The 24,662-nt window shown below is 37.3% G+C and overlaps 1 protein-coding gene across 3 annotated transcripts; it reads left to right on the top strand.

Moving 5' to 3' along the window:
• The first annotated feature begins 532 nt into the window (after window positions 1-532).
• LOC132065821 (serine/threonine-protein kinase BSK7-like) lies at window positions 533-24,404 on the top strand. Of its 3 annotated transcripts, none has more exons than XM_059459376.1 (12): window positions 533-672; window positions 842-980; window positions 1,334-1,494; window positions 1,586-1,806; window positions 2,383-2,518; window positions 6,293-6,426; window positions 6,539-6,644; window positions 15,179-15,264; window positions 16,108-16,296; window positions 22,349-22,501; window positions 23,218-23,331; window positions 23,642-24,404. In XM_059459376.1, the coding sequence occupies exons 3-12, from the start codon at window positions 1,416-1,418 to the stop codon at window positions 23,885-23,887; spliced, it is 1,464 nt and encodes a 487-aa protein (XP_059315359.1). In that variant the 5' UTR covers window positions 533-672; window positions 842-980; window positions 1,334-1,415; the 3' UTR covers window positions 23,888-24,404. The 3 variants fall into 3 exon arrangements, with proteins under 3 accessions (XP_059315359.1, XP_059315361.1, XP_059315360.1); XM_059459377.1 differs by having other exon boundaries at window positions 557-745; XM_059459378.1 differs by lacking the exon at window positions 842-980.
• Window positions 24,405-24,662: the final 258 nt, after the last annotated feature.

Raw genomic sequence — 24,662 nt, 5'->3', positions numbered from 1 at the left:
TATTATATAACTTTTACTTGTTTTTTATATTATATCATTTCATACCCAACCTTTGAAGCACTATTATATTATAATACCAACTTCTTATTAATAATCTTAGTTTTGTGGACAGATAGGATAGACAATAGATTATCGTCTTGATGTCTTTAGAAAAAAATAAATATGAGGAGAAAAAAGGGGGTTTAATGTCGGTGGAAAATCAGGAAAAAAGGCAGGAAAATAGTACTACACAACACTATATTACATGATCACCAAAAAAATAAAAATAAAAAATTCAACACTATATTACATGATCACCAAAAAAAAAAAAAAAAAAAATTTTTTTTTTTTTTTTTTACTACATAGTAGTTGTTGTCCTTGTTAAACTGAGTAATATGTACACACACTGAAAAAGGGATCTGTACAAACACATCTTTTTCTTTTTTTTCTCTTCACATCTGTCTATCTTCTCATTTACTATATAATATAAAATATAATATATAGATATATATATGTATATATATATATATATATATATATATATATATATATATATATAGATATATATATGTATATGTGCTCTACTTCACCTGACTTCATTTGATCTCTCTTTTCTCTCTCTGTGTGCCAAGAAAATTACTCTACTGAAACCTTTTTAACCCAATCAAGAAAATTCAAGAAAGCTCCTTTTTGGTTAGTTACTGTCTATGTTCTTGATATACGTGTCTTTATCTCTCAACCCTTTTTGAAGATTGATGTGTTTTTTGTATGTGTGGGGGTTTTTTTCTTTGTGTTTTTGTTCATTTGCTTTAAAAGTTTGATTTTTTGACTTGGGGTTGACTTGTTTTGATGAATTTTTCAGGTTTTTTCGAGATTGGTGTTTGTTGACTCAGTTGAAAAATGGGAGCTTTTGGTTCTTGATTGAAAAAGTTTGTGGCTTTGGGATTTGTTATGTTGATATCAAGTGTTTGGATTGACTCAGATTTGAATCTATACTAAAGGTACTGTTTTTTTGTTTGGGTTTATGCTCTTTTTTGTTGATTCCATTTTTTTGGTCTTTGCTTTAGTTGTCATGTTGCTGAGATATGATGTCTATGATTCTTGTTGTATGGGCTTTTTACCTTTTTGATGTCTAGTGAAGTAGCTGTGTGCTTGGAAATTTTATGTCCCCATTTTTGCTAATTGAATAGACTGTTTCGTGCTTTGTTGTTTGTTTGAACTGTTGATTGCAGATTCAATAGACTTCTGTATGATGTTTTGGGTCGTATACCTGGAATTGTGTATGGCTGACAGTTGTGTTGCAAGTCTCCAAACTTATTTGTATTGACAAAAACTTTTTTGCACCCAAATGCAGATCTTCTAAGCGGCAGAATATGTGGTTGTTGTGATACGGACACAAAGTTGCAGTTATATCTCTAAAATAGTAGGGTAGTAGGATGGGTTGTGAGTGTTCTAAGCTCGCCTCGTGTTGCTGGTCTGGACAGAATGGTCCCGTTCACGAGGCTCAGAATCCTGGTACGTAAAGCTTTTTTTTGGGATATACTTCTATCACTGTTCAAGGACAGTTGATTAATTGTAAATTTGTCGGTTTTCGTTCTTCTAATAGATGACGAAGCAAGAGATGAAGTTAGTGATTTGCCTACGTTCCGCGAGTTTACTGTTGAGCAGCTGAGAATAGCTACTTCTGGATTTGCGGTAGAGAATATAGTTTCGGAACATGGTGAAAAAGCTCCCAACGTTGTTTATAAGGGAAAGTTAGAGAACCAGAGGAGGGTTGCCGTCAAACGCTTCAATAGATCCGCATGGCCTGATTCCCGCCAGTTCTTAGTAAGTTATTCGTAAAGAGCATTTATGTTAATTCCATTGGGTATTTAAGTTTCTATATTCATGTTATCTAAAATGATATAATTCTTTTCCTTTTCGTTAACGTTTGGTGATACATGTTTGATCACAAAAGGAAAATAACAATTAATAGAGGATTTTGGAGATCTTAAGCTGTCCTATTGTTTAAAAGCACCATTCCAGTCGCGGGAATAATTAGTGTTTCGTATATGAGACAACTGAGCCATAAATGGGAAATTGAAGTATGACGCTTCACACGTCCTATTTTTTGTCGTTAGTGCATGCACCTTTTGATGTTTTAATAGCTTGAAATTGAGTATCTTGTCTTTCTCTTGCTGACAACTGTGTCGTGAGTGCATGCACCTTTTGATGTTTTAATAACTTGAAATTGAGTATCTTGTCTTTCTCTTGCTGACAACTGCGTCGTTAGTGCATGCGCCTTTTGATGTTTTAATATCTTGAAATTGAGTATCTTGTCTTTCTCTTGCTGACAAATGCTTTATGTTGTTAAGCGATAGACTTTAACTTCATTTTCGTTATCCTCCAAATTGAGAACTTCAGGAAGAAGCAAGATCGGTTGGTCTACTCCGCAGCAATAGGTTAGCAAATCTTCTTGGTTGTTGTTGCGAGGGTGATGAGAGGTTGCTTGTGGCAGAATTTATGCCCCATGAGACATTGGCAAAGCATCTTTTTCACTGTAAGTTCATTTACATTTATATTTTACTTTCCATCCTAGTCATGATCCTTGTACCGTTGCTTTACTTGTTTTCCAAAAGGCTGTACTAGGGCGTAAAAATCATGGGAATATAATATATGTTTAAATATTTCTTTGTTCTATTTTGGGGATGGGTTGTCCAATTACTGGTGAACCGTGATGATTGGATTTCGTTATTTAGTACTGTAATTAACTGATTCGATTGACTCCCGGAGTCTCGTTTGGGTGTAAATAATTGAATTTGTATGTCCTAAATTTTTCAATCTTGCCCCCACATGATTGTCGGGCTTAGTTGCCTGTATTCCTTGCTCTTTCATGTTGCCGGATATGTCTTGTTGCATTTTCTTCGTCCATATTACTTGTCGTCTATGTTGCTGGGACTCGGGTGCGTGATTATTTTTTGATAAGGCTCGGGTGCGTGATTATCCGATCCGAGTGCGGATCTGGAGGTCAGATTCTTCATTAAATTTAGAATTCAGAGGTATGGATCAAAGTGCAGATACGGGCGCTGGAATACGGCCAATAAATGCATATTACGACATATAATGTATATATTTCGATTAGTTAAAGTTTTGAACTAAAACTAATAAAACTTCATTCCTTATAAACACTAATATTTCATTCTTATCTCGCGGAATAGAAAAACATTCTCATACTTTATATGACTAGTTATATGTGTGATATAAACCCAAAAAATCAAACCAAATACCTAATCAATCTATACTTCTCCCTCATAGAATGTGGTCAAAGTACGCAAGGTAAGTTGACCAAATCTGGTATGGATCCCACACCCGCACCCATGTCTACATGGTTGCGGCAGGGATTTTGAAGAGTTCGCACAACATAGCTTGTTGTCGGATACTATAATTATCCATCATGATTTTGATATTATGTTTTGGCTTAAAGTCAACGGGACTTCAGGATTTAGTGCACTGTTCTTAGGATATACAAGCAGTATGTGTTAGAGAACGTTTCCATTTTCCATTTTTGATTTTCTTAACAGGTTAACTAACACCTAAAAGCCTATTGAGTAGCTCAACTGATTAGGACAAAGAGCTAGGATCCTCGCATCTTCTTTTTAATATTCTTTGGCGCTGGATTTTTGTTCATACAAGACCGTGCTTAACATTTTTTTTTTTTTTTGGAGAATGGTAAGTGGCATATAATTGATGATAAAACAATACTAAGTGCGTGCTTAGATATTTACAACATCAACATCGCAGTGAGCCAAAAAAAAAAAAAAAAAAAAAAGAAAAGCAAAAGAGCAGAAGGCAAAAAAGGAGGCAAAGGAAAAATCTGGCTAATTGCTAAAGCCTCATCTATACATGTAGAAGGTATAGAGCCTTTAGTAAGGTATCCACATCCTTCACAAAATCCATTTTAAATCAAAAAGAAAGAGGAGAGAAGTGAATTTGATCTTCATTACTGGATTGGATATGTCCTTGAAAGACCTCCTATTCCTTTCTTTCCAAGGAGTCCACCATATGCATGCAGATAGTATGTTCCATATATAATAGATGCTTAATTCTATCATATGAACCTATTTGCTTGCGAAAATTTTCTCTAGGAGGAGGTCACTTTGCAGAAGTGTAGCAGATATTTTTTTAATCAGAAAAAAGTAATTTCTACTAAAAGATGTTCATAAATGAATATGTATGGGTTATGATTAAGAATTACACTAGAGATTATGTCCCTTTTTTTTTTGATCAAGTAAAAGGTTTCATTGATAATAAACAGGCCATCTTGGCTATATACAAGAGATATACCAAAAATGGAGAAACCTTCAACATATGGTTCTCTCCAAAAGACTCCCAATCCTCTATACAAACAGGAACTACATGGGTGCACCAAAAGATAATAAGGGATCGGAGACTACTCCTCAATTGAGCAAAGCTCATCTCCACCCTTTCAAAAGCTCTCCTATTTCTCTCCTTCCAAATGACCCACATTAACGCAAGAGGTGTAACATTCCAAGCCTTGTGCCTTCTTCTTCTAACTCCACTCTTCCACCTCAACATCAACTTCTTCACGGATCTTGGCATAGCCCAACAAATGCCAATCCATCTAAACATATCCCACCATAACCTCGTGGCTATTTTGCAATGTAGTAAAATGTGATCCACGTCCTCACCTGTCTCCTTACATTGGAAACACCAACTTATGCAACCAACCTTCCGTTTTCTAAGATTCTCCGCTATCAAAATCACCCCTCTAGTAGCTAACCAAGAGAAGACAAAACGCTAGCACAAACTGCTCCCACAGACACGCATGATAAGGGGGTGTGGGGACAACCAGGCCACCACTTTTACCAGATATGGGTCCGGACGGTTACAGCCATAGTTGTGCGATGACAACTCTCGTCTTAGATCCTCCTTGACTTCATGATGAGGTCTGAGACGACTTACCTTCCTCGGCACCTTTGGTGTGCCAACAGAAGCTTACGGAAAACTAACCTCGAAAGACTTGACGGAGAACAGTTTGTCGTTCACCACCTCCCACCTCAAAGCATCGGGTCTGTCGACTGGCTCGCATTGGTTGTGAAGTAAAGCTAGTAATCTCTGAAGCTCGGTCACCTCCCAATCTTGGAAATTCCTTCTGAACCTCAAATCCAAAACAATTCCACGCCCTTGTGTCCTTTTCTTGTTCAACCACCATACAGGTGCATCTACCAAAAAGGCCATAAGGCTGTTCCCGCCCCTCCTTAGCAGAACTATAGTAACTGGTTCCCCTTTTAGTTGCTGTATGGTCTGAATATATAAAAATCTTTAACTCTTTTATGGCTCATGCTTTTCCACTATCAATCAATCAAGAAAGTACTCTTTATCCCAAAGCGGTTGAGGTCATATAAATCATCCTGTTGATTCAGCTCTATTTGGGCTCATTTTCCCAACGATAAATAATGATTTCTAAGATAAACTTCAGTCATTGTTGTCTCACAACTTCGTACCAGTGCTGCATATGAAGGGCCACGCAAGACATGACTAAATTGGACCTTCTCTCATTCTATCTTCTATGTGCTACTTCCACTCTGTCTAAAGTGATATTTCTATCTTCTCCAACCTTGTAGTAATGCACATTGGTCTTAACAGTGCACCTTTTCAACATTCATGCTATGGGTATATGGAGCTTTAGAGTCCTAACATCCATTCCCATACTAAGAGCTTAACATTTGTAGCCATATGACTTGAAACCACCATTCTTTTAGTTATGTTTATTTTGTTAGGTATCAGACCATCGCATGTCACTTCTATAGACCCCTCCATTTCAGTCGTCCTATTTTAATTTTATCTGTTACACTTCACTACTTTAGCCTAGATATCTTAGTTCTCTACATTTAGGTGTCACCACCTCACCTAATTCACTTCACACACTTCCTGTTTATGGAGGTTCAACTTGTAGTACACATGTTCTTCTTACTTAATCATATGACCCATTATTCAAATGTCCGACCTGAACTGATTTGAAATTAAGGCATAGTTGATTGATTCTTATAATATGTTAATTTACAGCTCTGCTCTTTTACCCCCATCACTTGTCTAGAAAATTTGAAGATCTGAAAAGTAAACTGTAGTGAAATCCAAACTTCACCTAGAAAGTCGGTAAATGGAAAATGAGATTGGATGAGACGGGGAAACACATATCTTACCGCTTTAATGAAGGAAAATGGAAATCACAACTTTCACAAAGATTTAAGGGAACATATATTTCTTCGTGATCACTGAAGTTTCAGTTGACTTATTGTATTTACATATCCAGGGGAGACACAACCCATGAAATGGCCAATGCGGTTAAGGGTGGCGTTGTATCTTGCACAGGCTCTCGAGTATTGTACGAACAAAGGGCGGGCACTTTATCATGATCTTAATGCTTATAGAATATTATTTGATGAAGTAAGTACATAGTGCCATTGTAATTTATTTTGTTGTTCATTGGTAAGTATCTAGTTTTACAGATTCAAGGATTTGAGTGCTTCTAATGATCTACCCCCTGTCTATTTCTCAGGAAGGCGACCCCCGTCTCTCTTGCTTTGGTTTGATGAAAAACAGTCGAGATGGAAAAAGTTACAGCACAAACTTGGCATTTACTCCCCCTGAATATTTGAGGACAGGTACCTCTGTTAGTAAAGAAGTTGCTGTGTGTGGACAAATAGTATTTCATGTCCTGCTTAGTTGCTTAACATTTTACTTGTTGACACTTTTAGCTGTTCAAGAATTTCAATAACATGTATATCTGGTAAAGCGGTAACATGACTATTGCTGGTAGATAGATGCAACAGGGAGAAAAGTTTCTGTGAAGACAGTACACTCTTAACTATCCAAAAGCTGCGCCCTCTCCCTGAATTTTCCTTGAACTTTATGCAGCTCGTTACAATTATAGCTGTTCAAATTTGACAATTTTAGACATATTTTTGGATGAATCTGGAACATCAAAATACTGACTTCTCACCTCCACTGTCGAGATGACATTAAACGAGTGGTGCATGATTTTTTATGGGTATATATGTGTGTGTGTGTGTATATTATATGTATATATGTATGTATTTTATGTATATATGTACATATATTAGATGTATATATGTATATATTTATGTATGTGTGCTTTAGTATATGTATGTATTTATGTACGTTTGCTTTAGTATATATGTGTGTAATATATGATATATATGTATATAAAACGGTGGTATCTAGGCCAACTTGCACGTACTGGACTAATTAAATGTTGAGTTCAAGCTATACATTGTCAGTGTATAGACACCGAAAGAATATCTACACGTGAGACTGCTTAGAATGTGGAATTTTGTATTTAGCTGCTACAATAGGTAAAGGTGATTTGATGGTGTAAAAATTTCTTATACTGCCGATGTATATAACTTACACTCTATAAAGATTTATGTTACTTTCCATCCACATATGTAGTAGTCCACCAAGACTTGGGTAGAAGAGAACAATTAAACCAGTGTCACCTCTGGTACAATTCGATCTTTTTTCCTGAGATTAGTTACTTTGGTCTTCTTTGGAAATATCGGTTAGCTCCTCCGCTGAATTTTGTAGTTTTTAAATTTAGCTCCAAATTACTAAAACTACAAAGGCTAAATTGGCGCCAAAATGATCAACTGGAGACAATAATCCAAGAACCAAAATTAGTGGACACTTCAAAATGGTCAAAGCTAGTTATGGGGAAGGTATGCAAGGCCTTTGGGATCCATGCAAATGGGTTCAAACATGAAATTTTTGATTTAATCATGAGAATGGATGAAAATAGACAAGCTCAAGCACAAAGAAAGAGTTCAAATGACACGCCTATCAAGAAGAAACAGGGGAAGAAGAAAGGGGAGATTGAAGTCCAAAATCTAATATGTGGGATCAATTATGAAGGGAGCAACATGAAAAACAGGGGCAGGAACCACCAAAACTATTCCAGATGAAAGTGAAGATTTTAAGCTGGAACATCAGGGGTCTTAACGAGATGGATAAAAGAAGTACCATCTCATCACTAGTAAAAAAATGGAAAGCAGACATTGTGTGTATCCAAGAAACCAAAATGGAAGGTTTGAGCACTAACTTGATACACCAAATCTGGGGGAATAGATGGGCTGATTGGCAAGAGCTGAAAGCCAGTGGCACCAGGGGAGGTATCATAATTATGTGGGACAAAAGATTGTGGAAATGCATTGATTCCCATGAAGGATGCTTTTCTATTACTTGCTTCTTAGAGAGCCTCACAGAGGATTTCAGATGGGGATTTACAGGAGTCTACGGTCCTCACACAAACATTGAGAGGGAGGAATTATGGCATGAATTGGGCGGAGTCAGAGGTCTATGGGCTGAAAATTGGGTTGTTGGAGGAGACTTCAATGTGTGTAGATATGTGACCGAAAGATTGAATTGCTCCAGAAGATCCAAGGCTATGAGGTGTTTCTCAGAGACAATTGAAGATCTTCAGCTTATAGATTTACCACTTCAAGGGGCTCAGTTCACTTGGTCTAGAGGGGATACTTTGCTACAAGCCTCCAGAATCGACAGATTCTTAGTCTCTTCAGAATGGAATGAAAGCTTCAAAGTCATCAAACAAATAGTGTTACCAAGAGTTATCTCTGACCACAATCCCTTACTGCTAGAGAATGGGGAATGGGATTCACCACCTTCTTACTTCAAATTTCAAAATATGTGGTTTCAACATGAAGGTTTCATTGACTTGATGAGAGGATGGTGGCAGAATTATACAGTCAGTGGCAGTCCAGACTTTGTGCTTACCCAGAAAATGAGGAACTTGAAGAAAGATCTTTCCAATTGGAACAAGGAAGTGTATGGCAGGTTTGAATCTAAAAGAAGCAAGGCCCTAGAGGAACTGACTCTCCTAGAACAGGCAACAGAGACCAGGCTCCCAACTCAGGCAGAAAAGCAGAAGTTCACAAATTTGAAACTTGAGTTGGAACAATTAGCCAAAGTTGAAGAAATTTCTTGGAGGCAGAAATCAAGATGTTTATGGTTGAAAGAGGGGGACAGGAATACCAAATATTTTCAGTCTTTGGCCAATTCACATAGGAGATACAACTCAATTGATAAGCTCATAATTGACAATGTTATTTCAGAAGACAAAGACCTGATCAAGGGGGAAATTCTGAACTATTATCAAAATCTCTTCACAGAAACTGAAGATTGGAGGCCAACCTCCAACTTTGAGGGAGTGGCCAGTTTATCAGTGGAAGACAGTGAGGGGCTAGAAGTGGCTTTTGGGGAAGAAGAAGTTTACGCAATCATCCAATCTTGTGCACCTGATAAAGCCCCTGGACCAGATGGTTTTACAATGGCTTTCTTCCAAAAGTCATGGGAGTTCATAAAACAAGACTTCATGGGGGCAATGAACCACTTTCACCAACATTGCTATATGGTGAGATCCTGTAATGCCACTTTCATTTCCCTGATCCCTAAGAAGTCAGGGGCAATGGAAATGAGAGACTTTAGACCGATAAGTCTCATTGGAAGTGTTTATAAGATAGTGGCCAAACTCTTAGCTGAAAGGTTGAAGAAAGTAATTGGTAAACTGGTCTCTAGTCATCAAAATGCATTCATCAAAGGAAGACAGATAACGGATGCATCCTTAATTGCTAATGAGGTTCTAGATTGGAGAATGAAATCAGGAGCCCCTGGAATCATGTGTAAGCTTGACTTAGAAAAGGCTTTTGACAAGTTAAATTGGTCTTACCTAATCTCTCTCATGAAGAGAATGGGTTTTGGGGCCAAATGGCTTAAATGGATCAAGTATTGTATGACCACAGTTAAATACTCTATCTTGATAAATAGAGGACCAGTGGGGTTTTTCTCTCCACAAAAAGGAATTAGACAAGGGGACCCTCTCTCCCCTTTTTTGTTCATCTTGGCTATGGAAGGACTAAGCAAGATGCTGGAAAAGGCAAGACAGTTGCAATGGATTCAGGGATTTAGTGTGGGCTCAAACTCAGGAAACATTTTGACAATATCCCACTTACTCTATGCTGATGACACGTTAGTTTTTTGTGATGCAGACAAGTCCCAAGTTCTATACCTGAATCTTACTCTGAAGCTTTTTGAAGCTTTATCAGCATTACACATCAATATGTTGAAGAGTATTATCTATCCTGTCAATGATGCTAACAACACAGAGGAGCTGGCAGAAATCCTGGGATGCAACATTGGATCACTTCCTAGCACTTATTTGGGCCTCCCCCTGGGTGCCAAGTTCAAGTGTTGTGATATTTGGAATGGGGTGGTGGAGAAATTTGAGAAGAGACTGTCCACTTGGCAACTCCAATACCTATCTTTGGGTGGAAGACTCACTTTGATCAGCAGTGTTCTTGACAGTATTCCAACATATTTTATGTCCCTTTTTCCCATCCCAAAGAAGGTGCTAGAAAGGCTGGATAAGATCAGGAGAAACTTCTTATGGGAAGGAAACAGCAGCACTCATAAGGTCCATCTGATAAAATGGGACAAAGTTTTGCTCCCAAAATGCAATGGGGGTCTTGGGGTCAAAGATCTGGCAATCCATAACAAATCTCTACTTATGAAATGGTTATGGAGATTTGGTTCTGAAAATGGTAGCCTCTGGAAAGATGTGGTCATAGCAAAACATGGAAAGAAAGACAACTGGAGCTCTAACACTGTGAATCTACCCTATGGAGTTGGTCCTTGGAAATTTATCAGTAAGCTAGGCTCTGAATTTTCTCATGGAATACACTTCAAACCCGGGGCTGGTGAGTATATCAAGTTTTGGAAAGATAGATGGCTCAACAATTCTACTCTCATGGTGGATTATCCCAATATCTTTAACATAGCTATGGATAAGGACTCCACAATTGCTCAAAACAGGACTAATAACCATTGGGATGTGCATTTCAGAAGGTTTGTGCAAGACTGGGAACTTGGGAGTTTGATGGAAATGTTGGCAAAGGTGGAAGCTCACAATATTGATGAAAGTGAAGCAGACAGGCTCAGGTGGGGAAGCAAAGGCATTTTCACAGTGAAAGAATGCTATAGACAACTCTGCTCACAAAGTCAAGTACCTGATAGATGGCCATGGAAGCTAGTATGGAAGACCAATCTGCCTATGAGGATCAAATGCTTCAGTTGGATTACACTAAACAATGCTTGTCTTACTTTAGACAATCTAAATAGGAGAGGATTAGAGTTGGACAACACCAGATGCTTTTTTTGCAACACAACTCCAGAGACAGTCGACCACCTTTTTCTTCAGTGCCCAGTAGCATATGACCTCTGGAACATGTTCTTGTGTTTTTTCAGTTTAAGTTGGGTGATGCCGCAAAGATTAAGGGAAGCTCAAATTTCTTGGAGTCTTCAGTTAGTTGATAAGACCATCAGAAAGATCTGGAATATGATTCCTGCTGTAATTTTTTGGTGTATTTGGATCGAGAGGAATAGAAGATGTTTTGATGGTTCCTCAACTACCACTCCCATTCATGCACTTAAAGCGAAATGTCTAGTAAACCTTTATTGCTGGACAATGTTGTCCCCAGTGACTAGTACAGATCAGTTTTTGGATTTTATTAGCACCCTAGTTTTAGAGGGAGCCAATGTATAGGGGCTTATAATTCTCTTTTGCTTTTGTCTATCTGTAATTAGCCCCTGTAATTATGCATCTGCTTGATGCCTTTTCTCAATGAAACAACTTACTTCATCAAAAAAAAGAGAAATGGCTTCTTTTGGTTGGCCTTTTTTTTTTTTTTTAAGCTGGTAACTCGTAGCATATTAATAGACAAAACGGTACATAGGTTGTACTGAAATCATATTTACAAAAGTGCTTCAGGTATACAAAACTAAACAGCCATCCTAAATGCTACTCAGAACATCAATTATATCAACAGATTATCCTGAGTAGATCTGTCACAGAAGCAAAAGACAATTCAACTTTATCTTCTGCAAAGAGTTTTCCACATCATGAAAACATCTGGAATTTCTTTCTTTCCAAATTGTCCACCAAATGCTTGCCGGGACAGTTCTCCATCTATCCCTGTCTATTGCCTGAGAACCTGCTTCCTCCCAACTGTGTAGAACATCAATAATCTTTCCAGGCTAATATTATGCAAGATATTCCTCTTAAGGTCCATGAACATTCTCCATAGTTGCTGTGTAATTTTGCATTGTAGAAATAGATGATTAACTGTCTCTACTTTCTCACAACAGAGAAAGCATCTGGAGCATAAAGTGATCTTTCTTTTTGCCAGATTCTCCTGAGTAAGAACAGCCTCTCTGGCCAGAAGCCAAACAAAACAAGAAATTTATGGGATTTTAATCTTCCAAATGTGCTTCCATGGCCAGTTCATAATTGGTCTGATTCAGTAACTTGTAGGCATTATGTACCCTAAAAGAGACACTGTTATATGTCCCACTGCTTTGGTTGACCTTTTTAAATAGATAAAAGGAGAGTATGAAGCAGGCGATAAGCTAATCTAACAACCTTCCAACAAATATTTCTCACGGCTATGGCCAAACTTGCTGCTGATACTTCTGATAGCAACTGAAGTGAAGCATGCTTAAAAAAAATTGAAAGACATAAGAAACCGAACATGTAGAAAGGCCAAAGTATTAGGTGATTTCCTCCCTGCAGACAAACTAATAGGTAAACCATGAGGTCTCAGGTTCGTTCCAGTGGAAACAAAAAAACGTTAGCTGGTTTCTTCCCATTCTTCCCATCTGTCCAAGCCTGGATAGAGTTACTCGGTACTTGTGCTGGTGGGAGGTAGCAGGTATTGTGGATTAAGTCGAGGTGCGCGCAAGCTGGCTGGACACCTCGCTTATCACGAAAAAAGAAGAAGGCCAAAGTAGTTCTAAAGTAAATTCCAAAACTTAGAGCTCATTTGCCTTGATGTTTAATGAAAAATATTCTTGGGATATAATTTTGTATTGCTGACAAATCTTTTTCCGTATACAACTTTGGTTGCTAATACTGTGTTTGATTCAGGTTTAGAACTCCAGATACCCTATACTTACACTTGTGTCGAATTAATGTATTAACTTATGCAGAACATTCTATGGTGTAAGAATACATATATCAAACAATACTAAGATAACAAAGTCTAATATGACAGAGAATACCCTAAGGGGACTTGTTTTAGTAAATACAAAAAATATCCTCAGCGAACCCTCAGGGGTTGGCCTGGTGGCAATTGACTTGAGCCTTGGGGTGCTCCCTTTCAAGGTCTCAAGTTCGAAACCCGCTGGGTGCAAACAATTTCTGAGGGCCATCGGACTGGGGAAACCCCGAATTACCCGTGGTGCACTTGCGGGAAACTCCTTGCCGAGGGCTGTGCACCCCCGGGATTAGTCGGGGCTCAAAGAGACTCGGACACCCGGTGCTTAATCAAAAAAAAATAAAATATCCTCAGCGGATTTGTTTAAGTAAATAAAACAAAATTCCTCTTTTGAAATGAAATTATACGGCAATCACCTCTTTCTCAATTGTAAATTTTCCTCTCAAATCTGGGACCTTATTCTCAACATTTTGGGCCTTAGATGGTGCATGGCCAAAACAATTCTACTATGCAAGGACGGCACAGGAAAAGTCTCAACAAATCGTCGTCACCCATTTGTAATACTTTACCTGCAGTAGCATGGCGGACTTCATGGAAAGAATAGAATGCGAGTGTAGGAATCAATTAAGGAAAGACAATCAATTAAAAAGACTATTAACTATAATAAACGGAAATATTCTATTCCTATAATTACGCAAGGAGAAGGAAAAATAAGTCTCCTAAAATCATGCTAATTAATTAACACAATCTCTTTGAGGATAAAAGAGATATTGTTACTAAGTAAAAAACATTCACATTTGCCATGTACAAGTTACTCTGTATCGATCAAAAACTTTATAACAAAATTTCTTAATATCATAATTTAAAGAGCTTTTCGAAACTTTTACAAGTATACCAAATTATTAATTCCCCAAGGTGTTGGTTCAGAAGGCAAAGGTAGTATAACACTGGATTTGTGGTAGGTGCACGTCACAAACTCAAAATTTGATGTTGTACAAAGTTTGATATTTTAGTCACAAGGATGGGGAGGGGGAAGGGTCGATCTGTCATCCCTGAGTTTTGGAACTGGTCACTAAAAGAAACTGATGATGTTCTACACAGTTGGGAGGAAGCAGGTTCTCAGGCAATAGACAGGGATGGATGGAGAAACTGTCCCGGCAAGCATTTGGTGGACAATTTGGAAAGAAAGAAATTCCAGATGGCTTGATGACGTGGAGAACTCTTTGCAGAAGATAAAGTTGAATTGTCTTTTGCTTTTATGTTTTTGGTGTAAACAGACCTATTCAGAAGAATCTGTTGATATAATTGATGTTATTAGTAGCATTTAGGATGGCTGTTTAGTTTTGTATACCTGAAGCACTTTTGTAAATATGGTTTCAGTACAACCTATGTACTGTTTCGTCTATTAATACACACAAGTTACTAGTTTTTTCTTTTATAAATTAAAAAAAAAAAAAAAAAAGGAAGAGGAGGATCATGCATACTAATAGGTGCTCCGTGTGTAAGCATTCAGGGGAGGATTTAAATCAACCTGCCGACCCATTTTCAAGTGGTGAGCAGGTTATGGTAGATCATATAGAATCTCTTTTAAATCCACCAGAAAGTCTTAGAGTGGCTATCAATCTATCTTAGATTTACTTGGGTTCTCGTTTTAGGCTCTTGATGTCTGACAAGCATGGTTAAACTTGAACCTTCTCCATTTATATTGAACATATGAAAGGTGACCAAGTCATAAACGACAATCTAAAAGTTAATGATACTCTCCTTGATGACCTTGGTTTTTGTTATTTGATACGTGCCCTCCCATCTTAAGAGGAAGAGGGTTTTTTTTTTTTTTTTTTTTTTTTTTGGGGGGGGGGGGGGGGAGGTGGTTAGGGAGGAGCAGGATGATTTTGGTGAGATTTTTTTATTATCTTTGTTTGTTTACTTAGAAGGTTGAAGGGGCAGCTTCTTTATATGCAATTTTACCTTTATGGCATTGGTTTATTCATTTCGCTAGTTGCTGTAATCTATTTAGATTAATTGCTTCATTAATCTCTATGGTGTTAATAATATTTCTGGCTACGAGTTGTTGAACTTATCATGGTTCACTCAGTTATTCTGAATTTTTGTAGGAAGAATTACCCCGGAGAGTGTCATGTATAGCTTTGGGACGCTGTTGCTTGACCTTCTCAGTGGAAAACATATTCCTCCAAGCCACGTATGTTCTTTTCTGATAATTGAAGATGATATTGTTTTACTTTCTTTTGGGACAAGAAAACATGATATGTTAATATGCCCCATTCGTCCTAATCTATGTCTGGTGGCATTTATATAAATAAATGAGCAAATCTTTTTGATCCTAGGCAGTTATGATTCGAAGATATTGTTGATTAGGACTTTATGGATAGTGTATTCGAGGGGGTGATTTTCAATTTGTTTGACTCTAGAGATAATGATACCCTTTCTTCCCCCCCCCCCCCCCCCCCCCCCCCCCCCACCACCCCCCAAAAAAAAAGGAATTCTTAGATGATTTTTCATGTTGTGAGCTCCAGTTAACTCCACCTGGCTCTGTGTTTAATCCCATGGAGTCGTTTACTAGGTTCCTAGAAGAAACCGTTACTTACACCACATGAACATCTGATTCTTCCTTGTCTTTTCCTATTCCCTCCTCTCCTCTTTAGCAAACTATCTTGTTCAATCTCAGTAGTGAGGAGTAGTGAGGCTTAGACTGCTCGTTGAAAGTTATCTGAACAGTCTGAATCATGTTTAGATGATAATTTTATAGTTCTTACCTGTAAGAAAATGAAAAATGAGAACTTCAAGCTTGGAAAAATAGTTTTAATCAGGCATCAAATCCATTTTTTTGGAGGGTGGTGCTGGTTTCCTCGATTTTTGAAGACAAGTGGTGGTTCAGCGACTAAATGGGTGTAAAGTAGGACAATTATATCGTAACTGCTTATGACAAAAGATATCTGGTGGTTGTGATTAAGTCATTGGCCAGGTACCCGTGAACTACTTTTGCTGTGCTCATCCCTTCTAATACTGTATCTGTTTTTGTCAGGCCCTTGATTTGATTAAAGACCGGAATCTTCAGATGCTTACGGATTCTTGCTTGGAAGGCCAATTTTCTTCTGATGATGGAACTGAGTTGGTAAGGATAGCTTCAAGATGTCTGCAATATGAGCCACGCGAGCGGCCAAATGCGAAGTCACTAGTTGCTGCTTTATTTCCTCTCCAGAAAGAAACCGAGGTTTTGTTCTTTCTTGTTCTGGTGTTACTATCTATTAGTATCTCTAAGGTTTCTACTGAGTTTGATATTTATTTTTCTACCTGTGTGCTCTTTTTTCTTTTTTTGATCAAGTTAAACTTTCATTTTGGCGTCCGGGGCTGCAATATATACAGAACCAAAGGACTCCTATGTAAAATTGAAAGGAGTCGACAGAATCCGAAAAATGATTTACATCATTTACATTGAGAAACTTATGGAAACTAAATAGGATAGTGATAAGAATCGGGTTACTTGAACAAAACAAGAATTATAATGCGGAAGCGAAAATACCAAGATTAAAGACAAGAATGTAAAGATAGGCGAAATTCAAGAATAAAATCCCCAAATTTCAAGATTAAGTGATAAGAACCCTAATTGGTCTTAGTATTCAAAATTAGCGGATTAAGACTAATTAAGATACTAATAGAGTCAATTCAAGAACTTATATCAAAAGTGATCTAGACCCCTATTTCGAAGAAATTAGAGACAACAATTAGTATAAGACTAATTACCTTCTTTAATTGACGAATAAGAACCAAAGATATCAAGTACGAATTAATCTTATCTCCTAAAGAATGCTTGAATGCTTCTTGTAGGTTTGCAAGATAAATCCATAATCACCACACACAAAGGTGTAAATAAGAGAAACTCTCAATAATAATAATATTTTTCTAATGAAAATAACAAAATCCACCCCCTATATATATAGGAAACTTATCCCAAATAGAATGGGATTAGAATCTACTTTTATGGAAATAATTAAATACTAAAACCTAATTAGGATTAAACTAGGAAATTCTAAAATTAGGAAACCTTAAACTAGGAAAGCATATAAAATATTGTCAAACTTGTTCCTAAAGAAATAAAGGAAAAAGTCAACCAAAGAGCCCATGTTTGGGCGTGACTTTCAGCCCAAATTTGGGCGTGCAAATCAGCCCCCTCTTTGGGCTCTTCTTTTGGGCTTCTTGTGGGCCTAAATCTTCCTTGTTTCGGACTTGGACTTGGATCATGAAATACGTGTAGTACTTAGTCCACTCCTCGCTATAGTTCTTGAGCTTATTCTTGGGCTCGTCTTCGACGATAAGCATCTTCTTGATTTCACATTTAAGCCCGGCAAACTTTAATGGATGTACGCTACCGTGGATGCTATCATTCCCCTCTTCTTGAAAACAATTCGTCCTCGAATTTGAATCTCTTAAAATCAAGAAGACTTCCATTAGTAAGCAACATCCATTAATCGAAAGTAACAATGGTAGGAACAAAACAAGATAGTGATCATGTGTCCACTTAACCCAATTAATCCTAGCATGTATAAATACACCCCTATAAAGCATGTGAATGTCATCATCCCAATAGAAAATAAGCACCACAAAAATTACGTCTATATGTTCTAAGGAATGATACATGCCTTGCCAATTTAGTTCTATCAATAAAGTCTTCCAATGGGCATGATAAAGACGACACAAGACCCCTAAAGCATGCTTCAAATTGAACACTTTTATGATATATCCAAGCATCCTTAATTAGACCTCCCTGATTCTACATAAAAGCCATTCACATAAGCACAAGAGTTTTCAAGAAAGTTAGAAGAACCATTAAATTTCAAAACAAAATGTCCATTAAATCCGAGCTTCTTATCGGGATCATCACAAATAATATTTTCAATCTTATCAATTCTAAGTAATTGCTCAAATTCTCAAACAAGAAATCATGGATACGTTCAACAAAAAGTATTTGAACACTAGTATCATAATAATCATCTATCTCCTTATCACTAGTAGTATAGACCTTTTTGAGCTCACAATTAGCAATATTGCTAGTACTTGAAGAATTATGTCTCATCACGCAGAAAAAATCATATTCCAACAAGTTATCACATGAAAACTCATTTGACACTAGAATAAGAGAAGAATCATCTAACTCACTAGCAAGCCTACAAACATTATGTCTTTTTTCAACAAGTGAGAATCCACAAATAACATCATGCTCAATTTTAAAAGAGAACAAATTACTCTTATGCTTGAACTTAGAGGTTATAGTTAATGACTTGTTATATAGCAAAATAGCGAAGATCCTCAAATTAATAAAGTCACCAACATAAGAAATTAGAGTGTAGTTCATTACCTCTAGAAAGACCTCGAAGTGTTCTAGAATTCCAAAAGTGTGAATAAACCAATTATACATACCGTACTTGGTCTTATGCAGCAAAGAAATAATATCACCTCGTTTTTTCTTGTTCATTGGTATTAGATTCACAACTTTATCCTTCTCATCAACATGCACTCGCCCTATGAGATGTGTAGTTTTGACCACATTAGGATTAGTTTCATCCAATGATGGTTCTACAATGCAAACTTACCTACAAGAGAGTCAAAACTAGGAAAAGAAGTAGGAATGTTAGAGTTAGAAATAACCTCACTCAAACTCTCTTGTTTTTCTCTCTCAATCTCACGACTATCCCTTTCCTTTTCTATTTCATTATCATCTCTCTTTTCTTTTCTCTCAAGCGCACTTTTTTTCTCACTTGACATCCCTCTCTCTTCACACAACACAACCTCTCTTTTTTCCTCTCTGGAGATGTCAACATGCACTCCCTTACTTCTCTTGTTCTTTTCTCTCTCAAAAAATTTCATTGCTTCGCTCACACGTTTCTGATCTTCATAAACTTGGGATGGAGTTAAAGGTGCAAGAATATATTTTCTTCTATTTAGGTCAAGAGAAACTCTATTATTTCTCCTATCATGAATTGCATTCCTATTAAATAGCCATGGACATCCAAGCTTGATATGACAATCTTGCATTGGAATTACATCACAAAGAACATTATCGGAATACTTTCCAATGATGAAAGAAACCATACATTGCTTTGTCACCTTAAGCTCACCAAAATCATTCAACCATTGTCGCTTATAAGGAGTAATGTGTTTGATGCATGTCAGTTTCAACTTCTCCACCACGTATGTTTCAACTTCTCCACCACGTATGAACTCACCACGTTAGCACCACTTACACTATCAATAATCATAGAGCAAATTCTACCATTTATCCCACACCTTGTATGAACAATATCTTCCCTCCTAAATCAGCTACGTTGACATTCATATCCCCGGGTGTTGTCATCATACGGGCACTTCAACTGAGTTGGTGTCGTTTTGAATTCCAACTTCAATTTTCTTACCTGTTTGAGACATCTCAAGAAAAGATCAAAGAAACTAGTATCTCTCAATTCGACTTTTTTTTTTCTCTCAATTGATCTCACCCTCTCTTGCCTTTTTCCACTTAAATTACTACCTTTGGCTGAATCCTTTAGGGTTTATATATAAACCCTATTAGTAACAACCTTTTAGAAGTAAGATATAGAAAGACAAAGAATTTATCAACTCCCAGACCAATTGGGATTGATGAGACAATAAAAATGACCAATTTGTGTAAAAACGAGAACTCCAAATTTCCCTTCTTCTTGGTTTCCCTTCTTGATGTTGGAAAAACAAGAAACACAATAACTATGGAGTTTCTTAATTTCCAAGATTTTTTTTTTTTTGCTATATAGCTTTACTATTTTAAGCTACGAGAATTTTTCGTTTTTTTTTTTTTTTTTTTTTTCTTGCTATGTAGCTTACCTTTAAGCAACTACAATTAAAATAAAAAAAAAAGAAATTTTTTTTTTTTTTTTTTACGAAACTCCCAAGATTATCAAGAACGGAACCTTGATAGCACCGCTCTGATACCACTTGATAAGAATCGGGTTACTTGAACAAAACAAGAATTATAATGCGGAAGCGAAAATACCAAGATTAAAGACAAGAATGTAAAGATAGGCGAAATTCAAGAATAAAATCCCCAAATTTCAAGATTAAGTGATAAGAACCCTAATTGGTCTTAGTATTCAAAATTAGCGGATTAAGACTAATTAAGATACTAGTAGAGTCAATTCAAGAACTTATATCAAAAGTGATCTAGACCCCTATTTCGAAGAAATTAGAGACAACAATTAGTATAAGGCTAATTACCTTATCAAGTATGAATTAATCTTATCTCCTAAAGAATGCTTGAATGCTTCTTGTAGGGTTGCAAGATAAATCCATAATCACCACACACAAAGGTGTAAATAAGAGAAACTCTCAATAATAATAATATTTTTCTGATGAAAATAACAAAATCCACCCCTATATATAGGGGAAACTTATCCCAAATAGAATGGGATTAGAATCTACTTTTATGGAAATAATTAAATACTAAAACCTAATTAGGATTAAACTAGGAAATTCTAAAATTAGGAAACCTTAAACTAGGAAAGCATATAAAATATTGTCAAACTTGTTCCTAAAGAAATAAAGGAAAAAGTCAACCAAAGAGCCCATGTTTGGGCGTGACTTTCAGCCCAAATTTGGGCGTGCAAATCAGCCCCTAATTGCATGCAAATCAGCCCCCTCTTTGGGCTCTTCTTTTGGGCTTCTTGTGGGCCTAAATCTTCCTTGTTTCGGACTTGGACCTGGATCATGAAATACGTGTAGTACTTAGTCCACTCCTCGCTATAGTTCTTGAGCTTATTCTTGGGCTCTTCTTCGACGATAAGCATCTTCTTGATTTCACATTTAAGCCCGTCAAACTTTAATGTATGTACGCTACCGTGGATGCTATCAGATAGGCTCCCAAGATTTTGGTCTAGTGGTAAGTAAGAGGGAAACATATGAGGTTCGAACACTACCGCAGATCAAACGTGGTTGAACTGGAGTAGGGTAGAGGGGCCCCCATTATTCGCGAAGTTCCAAACCTGGGGCCAACTAGCCCTCGGGGGGTTTCTCAGTATCCAAAGAAAGAAAAGAAGGTTCACAAGACAGCTTGGTTACCAAAAAGGGACTGAGGTTTTCTCTCCTTCAAAAACGTCTTCTATTCCTTCCTCTCCATATTGTCCAAAAACATACAGCTGGGATGGATTGCCATAGCTGCTTCTATCCGGCTTGTGTGCTTTTCTGGTTCTAGTTTCAGTTTTTGTTTCTGCAGCTATTTTCTCTTTATAAGTTTGTCCTGCGAGCTGCTTTTTTTTGGTCGAGAGCTCTATGACAGTGGAAGTAAATATGGTAAAGTAGTTTGCTAGACATTATATTGTGGATGGTCGTTAGTCAGAAGCTGATATGTTGTCACTGAATACCTTTAGGTGTGTGAGACAACTAATAAACACGCTGATTGTGATACATCCTTTGTTATTTTATGATGTGATCACTCATAAATATCCCCGACATCATTTGAAGTGATTTCAGTTTTGTTTGAACAGGAAATTTAGTAAAGGTTAACACATTAAGTGCCTTACAACCTGCAGGAGTCTAATAAGCTGGTTTATTGAAAAGTAGCTGCAGTTTTGTGACCGGCATTCAATTTTATAGTTCGAGTAGTAAATAATGGGGTGTGGAAGTTGCTATTTCCGTCAGTGGATGTACGATTTCCAAGCTTTTGTTGCGAAAAATATGATTTAGACCATTATAGACTATTTGGAGCCTAATGCTCCCATGAATTTTGTCTCGTAGTAAGAACGCAGTGCGAGTTCGAACCTGGCTGCAAACAAAGGCCTGACATTTAAGTGGAGAAGGGTTTTGTGTGGGGGGGGGGGGGTTCCAATTTCCAGCATGTTTCGAACCGTATCCCAGCTGACCGTCGGGGATTTCTCGGTTATCAAAAAAAAATTGGGAGCCTAAATTGGTTCTTTTATGTATCTATGCTCTCTCCTCCTGGTGTTATTGAGTCCCTTGAAGCTGTAAAAAAATAACTATACAATATATACGAGGAATGCTTGATGCTGTTGTATACTCGTAATGCAACATTGATGAATGCATTTAATTGCTATCTGTGAATCTGGTACTAGTCTGTACTTTGTACTAGTCAAATTAGTAAAAACTGTAATTTGGAAGGTAAGAAACATTTTAGGTTGTATTACTGTCCCTAAATATTAATTTTCTATATTGGCTGAACGTAAATTGTAGATCACATTAATGGTAGAACCTAGCAGGAATGAAGTTTTGGTTACTTGTTTTTGCAGGTTCCTTCTCATGCTTTGATGGGTATATCACTTGATGGTGAAACTATGTCTCTGTCTCCACTTGGGGAAGCCTGCTTGAGAATGGATCTAACTGCCATCCATGAGATTTTAGAAAAGCTTGGGTACAAAGACGATGAAGGAGCAGCTACTGAGGTTGTCTATGAGTGATATTTTTTGAGGATTCGATGTCCTCATCTTGTACATGCATGCCTTTCAGTGTTTTATCTTCAACAGGCCGAGTCACACTTCTAGCCTCATGCCATATGAGGATCTTTTATGCTATTATCCCTGCAGTTGTTAGACAGCCTCACATTTTTTCCCATCTGCTTCTTATCCCTTCTTTATGATTTGCTTTGTAGTGATTTCTCTCATGTAGGGAATCCTAACAACCAGAGAGCCTCTCGATGCTGTTTTAAGTTTAAGAAGCCTTGTTTCCCCCATATTTCAGCTGCTAAAGAAGGTTAATTAGAGAATCTTATCCAGGAAATCAGATTAGATCATTGTTGTGCCTTCATCTTTAGAGGTCGTCCTGATGAGACGATTTCTGTAAGCAAATTTGTTTGAATTTTGTCTAAACCAGTGTCCTCGTGGACAAATAGCCTGTTGCAAAGGAAGTTCCCAGAAGCAATGGAGAAAAGTATAATGAACTTGTGCTTCTTTTACTTATTGCCTTCAATTCCCAGTGCCTATAGAATGATTTTGCTCAGTTCTCCAACACGGTGTCTTTTAACAATTACTCTGCCGTTAAATAGTTTTCTTTTTGTGACTTATTGCTTGTTCATATGGTAATCAAATCCAAGTTATTGTACACTTTTGGAGCCAATTGTCAAAGTCTCATGATAGCCACACTTTTTTAATGTTGCTTGCAGCTTTCATTCCAGATGTGGACAAATCAGATGCAGGAAACGTTGAATTCCAAGAAAAAGGGCGATGCTGCTTTCAGGCACAAAGATGCTAAGGCTGCTATCGAATGCTATACTCAGGTAGGAAATTCACGATCCTATTTGATTGCTTCGCTTGCCTTGGTTATAATACTTTTAATCATCTTACTGAGGTTTGAATATGACTAGCAAGACTGTTCTTCTGAACTTGAGTTTCTTAGTCGTTCATTTCAAATGCACTTTCTTAGACGAGATAAATGTTAGTAGTCTAAGGCTTTATACATTCAATAAAGTAATAAAATGGTCTAAACAGATGATAGCATATTGTCGAGATTATTACTGAGCGCTTAGAAGAGTAGATTTAATCTACTTAAAATGCATCATTCAGTTAATACTTGGCTTGGTTGTGCAGTTTATCGATGTTGGAACCATGGTCTCACCAACTGTGTATGCTCGGCGTAGTCTGTCTTATCTCATGAGTGATATGCCACAGGAAGCCCTCAATGATGCAGTACAGGCACAAGTAATATCTCCTGTATGGCATATTGCTTCGTATTTACAAGCTGCTTCTCTTTTTACACTGGGAAGGGAAAATGAGGCGCAAATTGCACTTAAAGAGGGTTCTGTTCTTGAAGAAAAGAAGAACACAAATTCCTGAAAGTGGCAAGTTGAGCCAGTGTGATCGCTCCGTTGCTGGCGGGGTTTGGACGTAGATCACAAAAGTTTCTTGTTTTTCCAGCAGAACTGTGGGTGGAGAGGCTGTTCAATCTGTCGCCTCGTGCATGCGATCATTTAACAGGTTCGGTTTACTTAAGAGCATTCTTTTGCAACATAATTGGATGGGGTTGGTTTTGGTCACAGCTTTTGTGGGAATAATACAATGCCATTGGTTCCTAAAGGATCCAACATCTGTGGAAATGGAAAGCTGGAGACACTTCTCTGTGCTGTAATTTATGTACAGTGCTTTTTGTCTGCTCAACTGTTTAGATTCTGTGTCTCTTTTTTCTTGAATCCTTCCTTTTCTTTCTTCTCTTGGTGTTGGGGGTCAATGTCCTTTCTTTGTGGTGTTAATTAACTTTGCAGTGCTTATTTTAAGTAATTTTAACTTGCAGAATATTGTTTGTAAGGTTTGTGTCTTATTTCAACTATCAATCAGTTTGAATGCTTGTGGATAATTATTTGTATAGCTGGTAGCTCATTCATATATTGTTGAAATTTAAGTTGTTAAGTCTTTTCAGCTTTGTTATGTTGTCTCACATAGGTTGAGGGAAATGAATTAATGTCTCCTTATACGGCCTTTGGGCAATCCATTCTTCACCCCAATGGTTAAATTTCTTGGTTGAGTTAGGTGTGAGGTCCTCATTTTAAAAAAAATCAGGCGTATGGTCAATTTCTTACCATAGCATAAGAGTCAAGAGTTAAAAATGCCTTTC

Source organism: Lycium ferocissimum, chromosome 7 (assembly GCF_029784015.1).
Source record: "Lycium ferocissimum isolate CSIRO_LF1 chromosome 7, AGI_CSIRO_Lferr_CH_V1, whole genome shotgun sequence".
Classification (NCBI taxonomy): domain Eukaryota; kingdom Viridiplantae; phylum Streptophyta; class Magnoliopsida; order Solanales; family Solanaceae; genus Lycium; species Lycium ferocissimum.
Note: the sequence above shows the minus strand (reverse complement) of the source record. Positions and strands in the feature narration are given on the sequence as shown.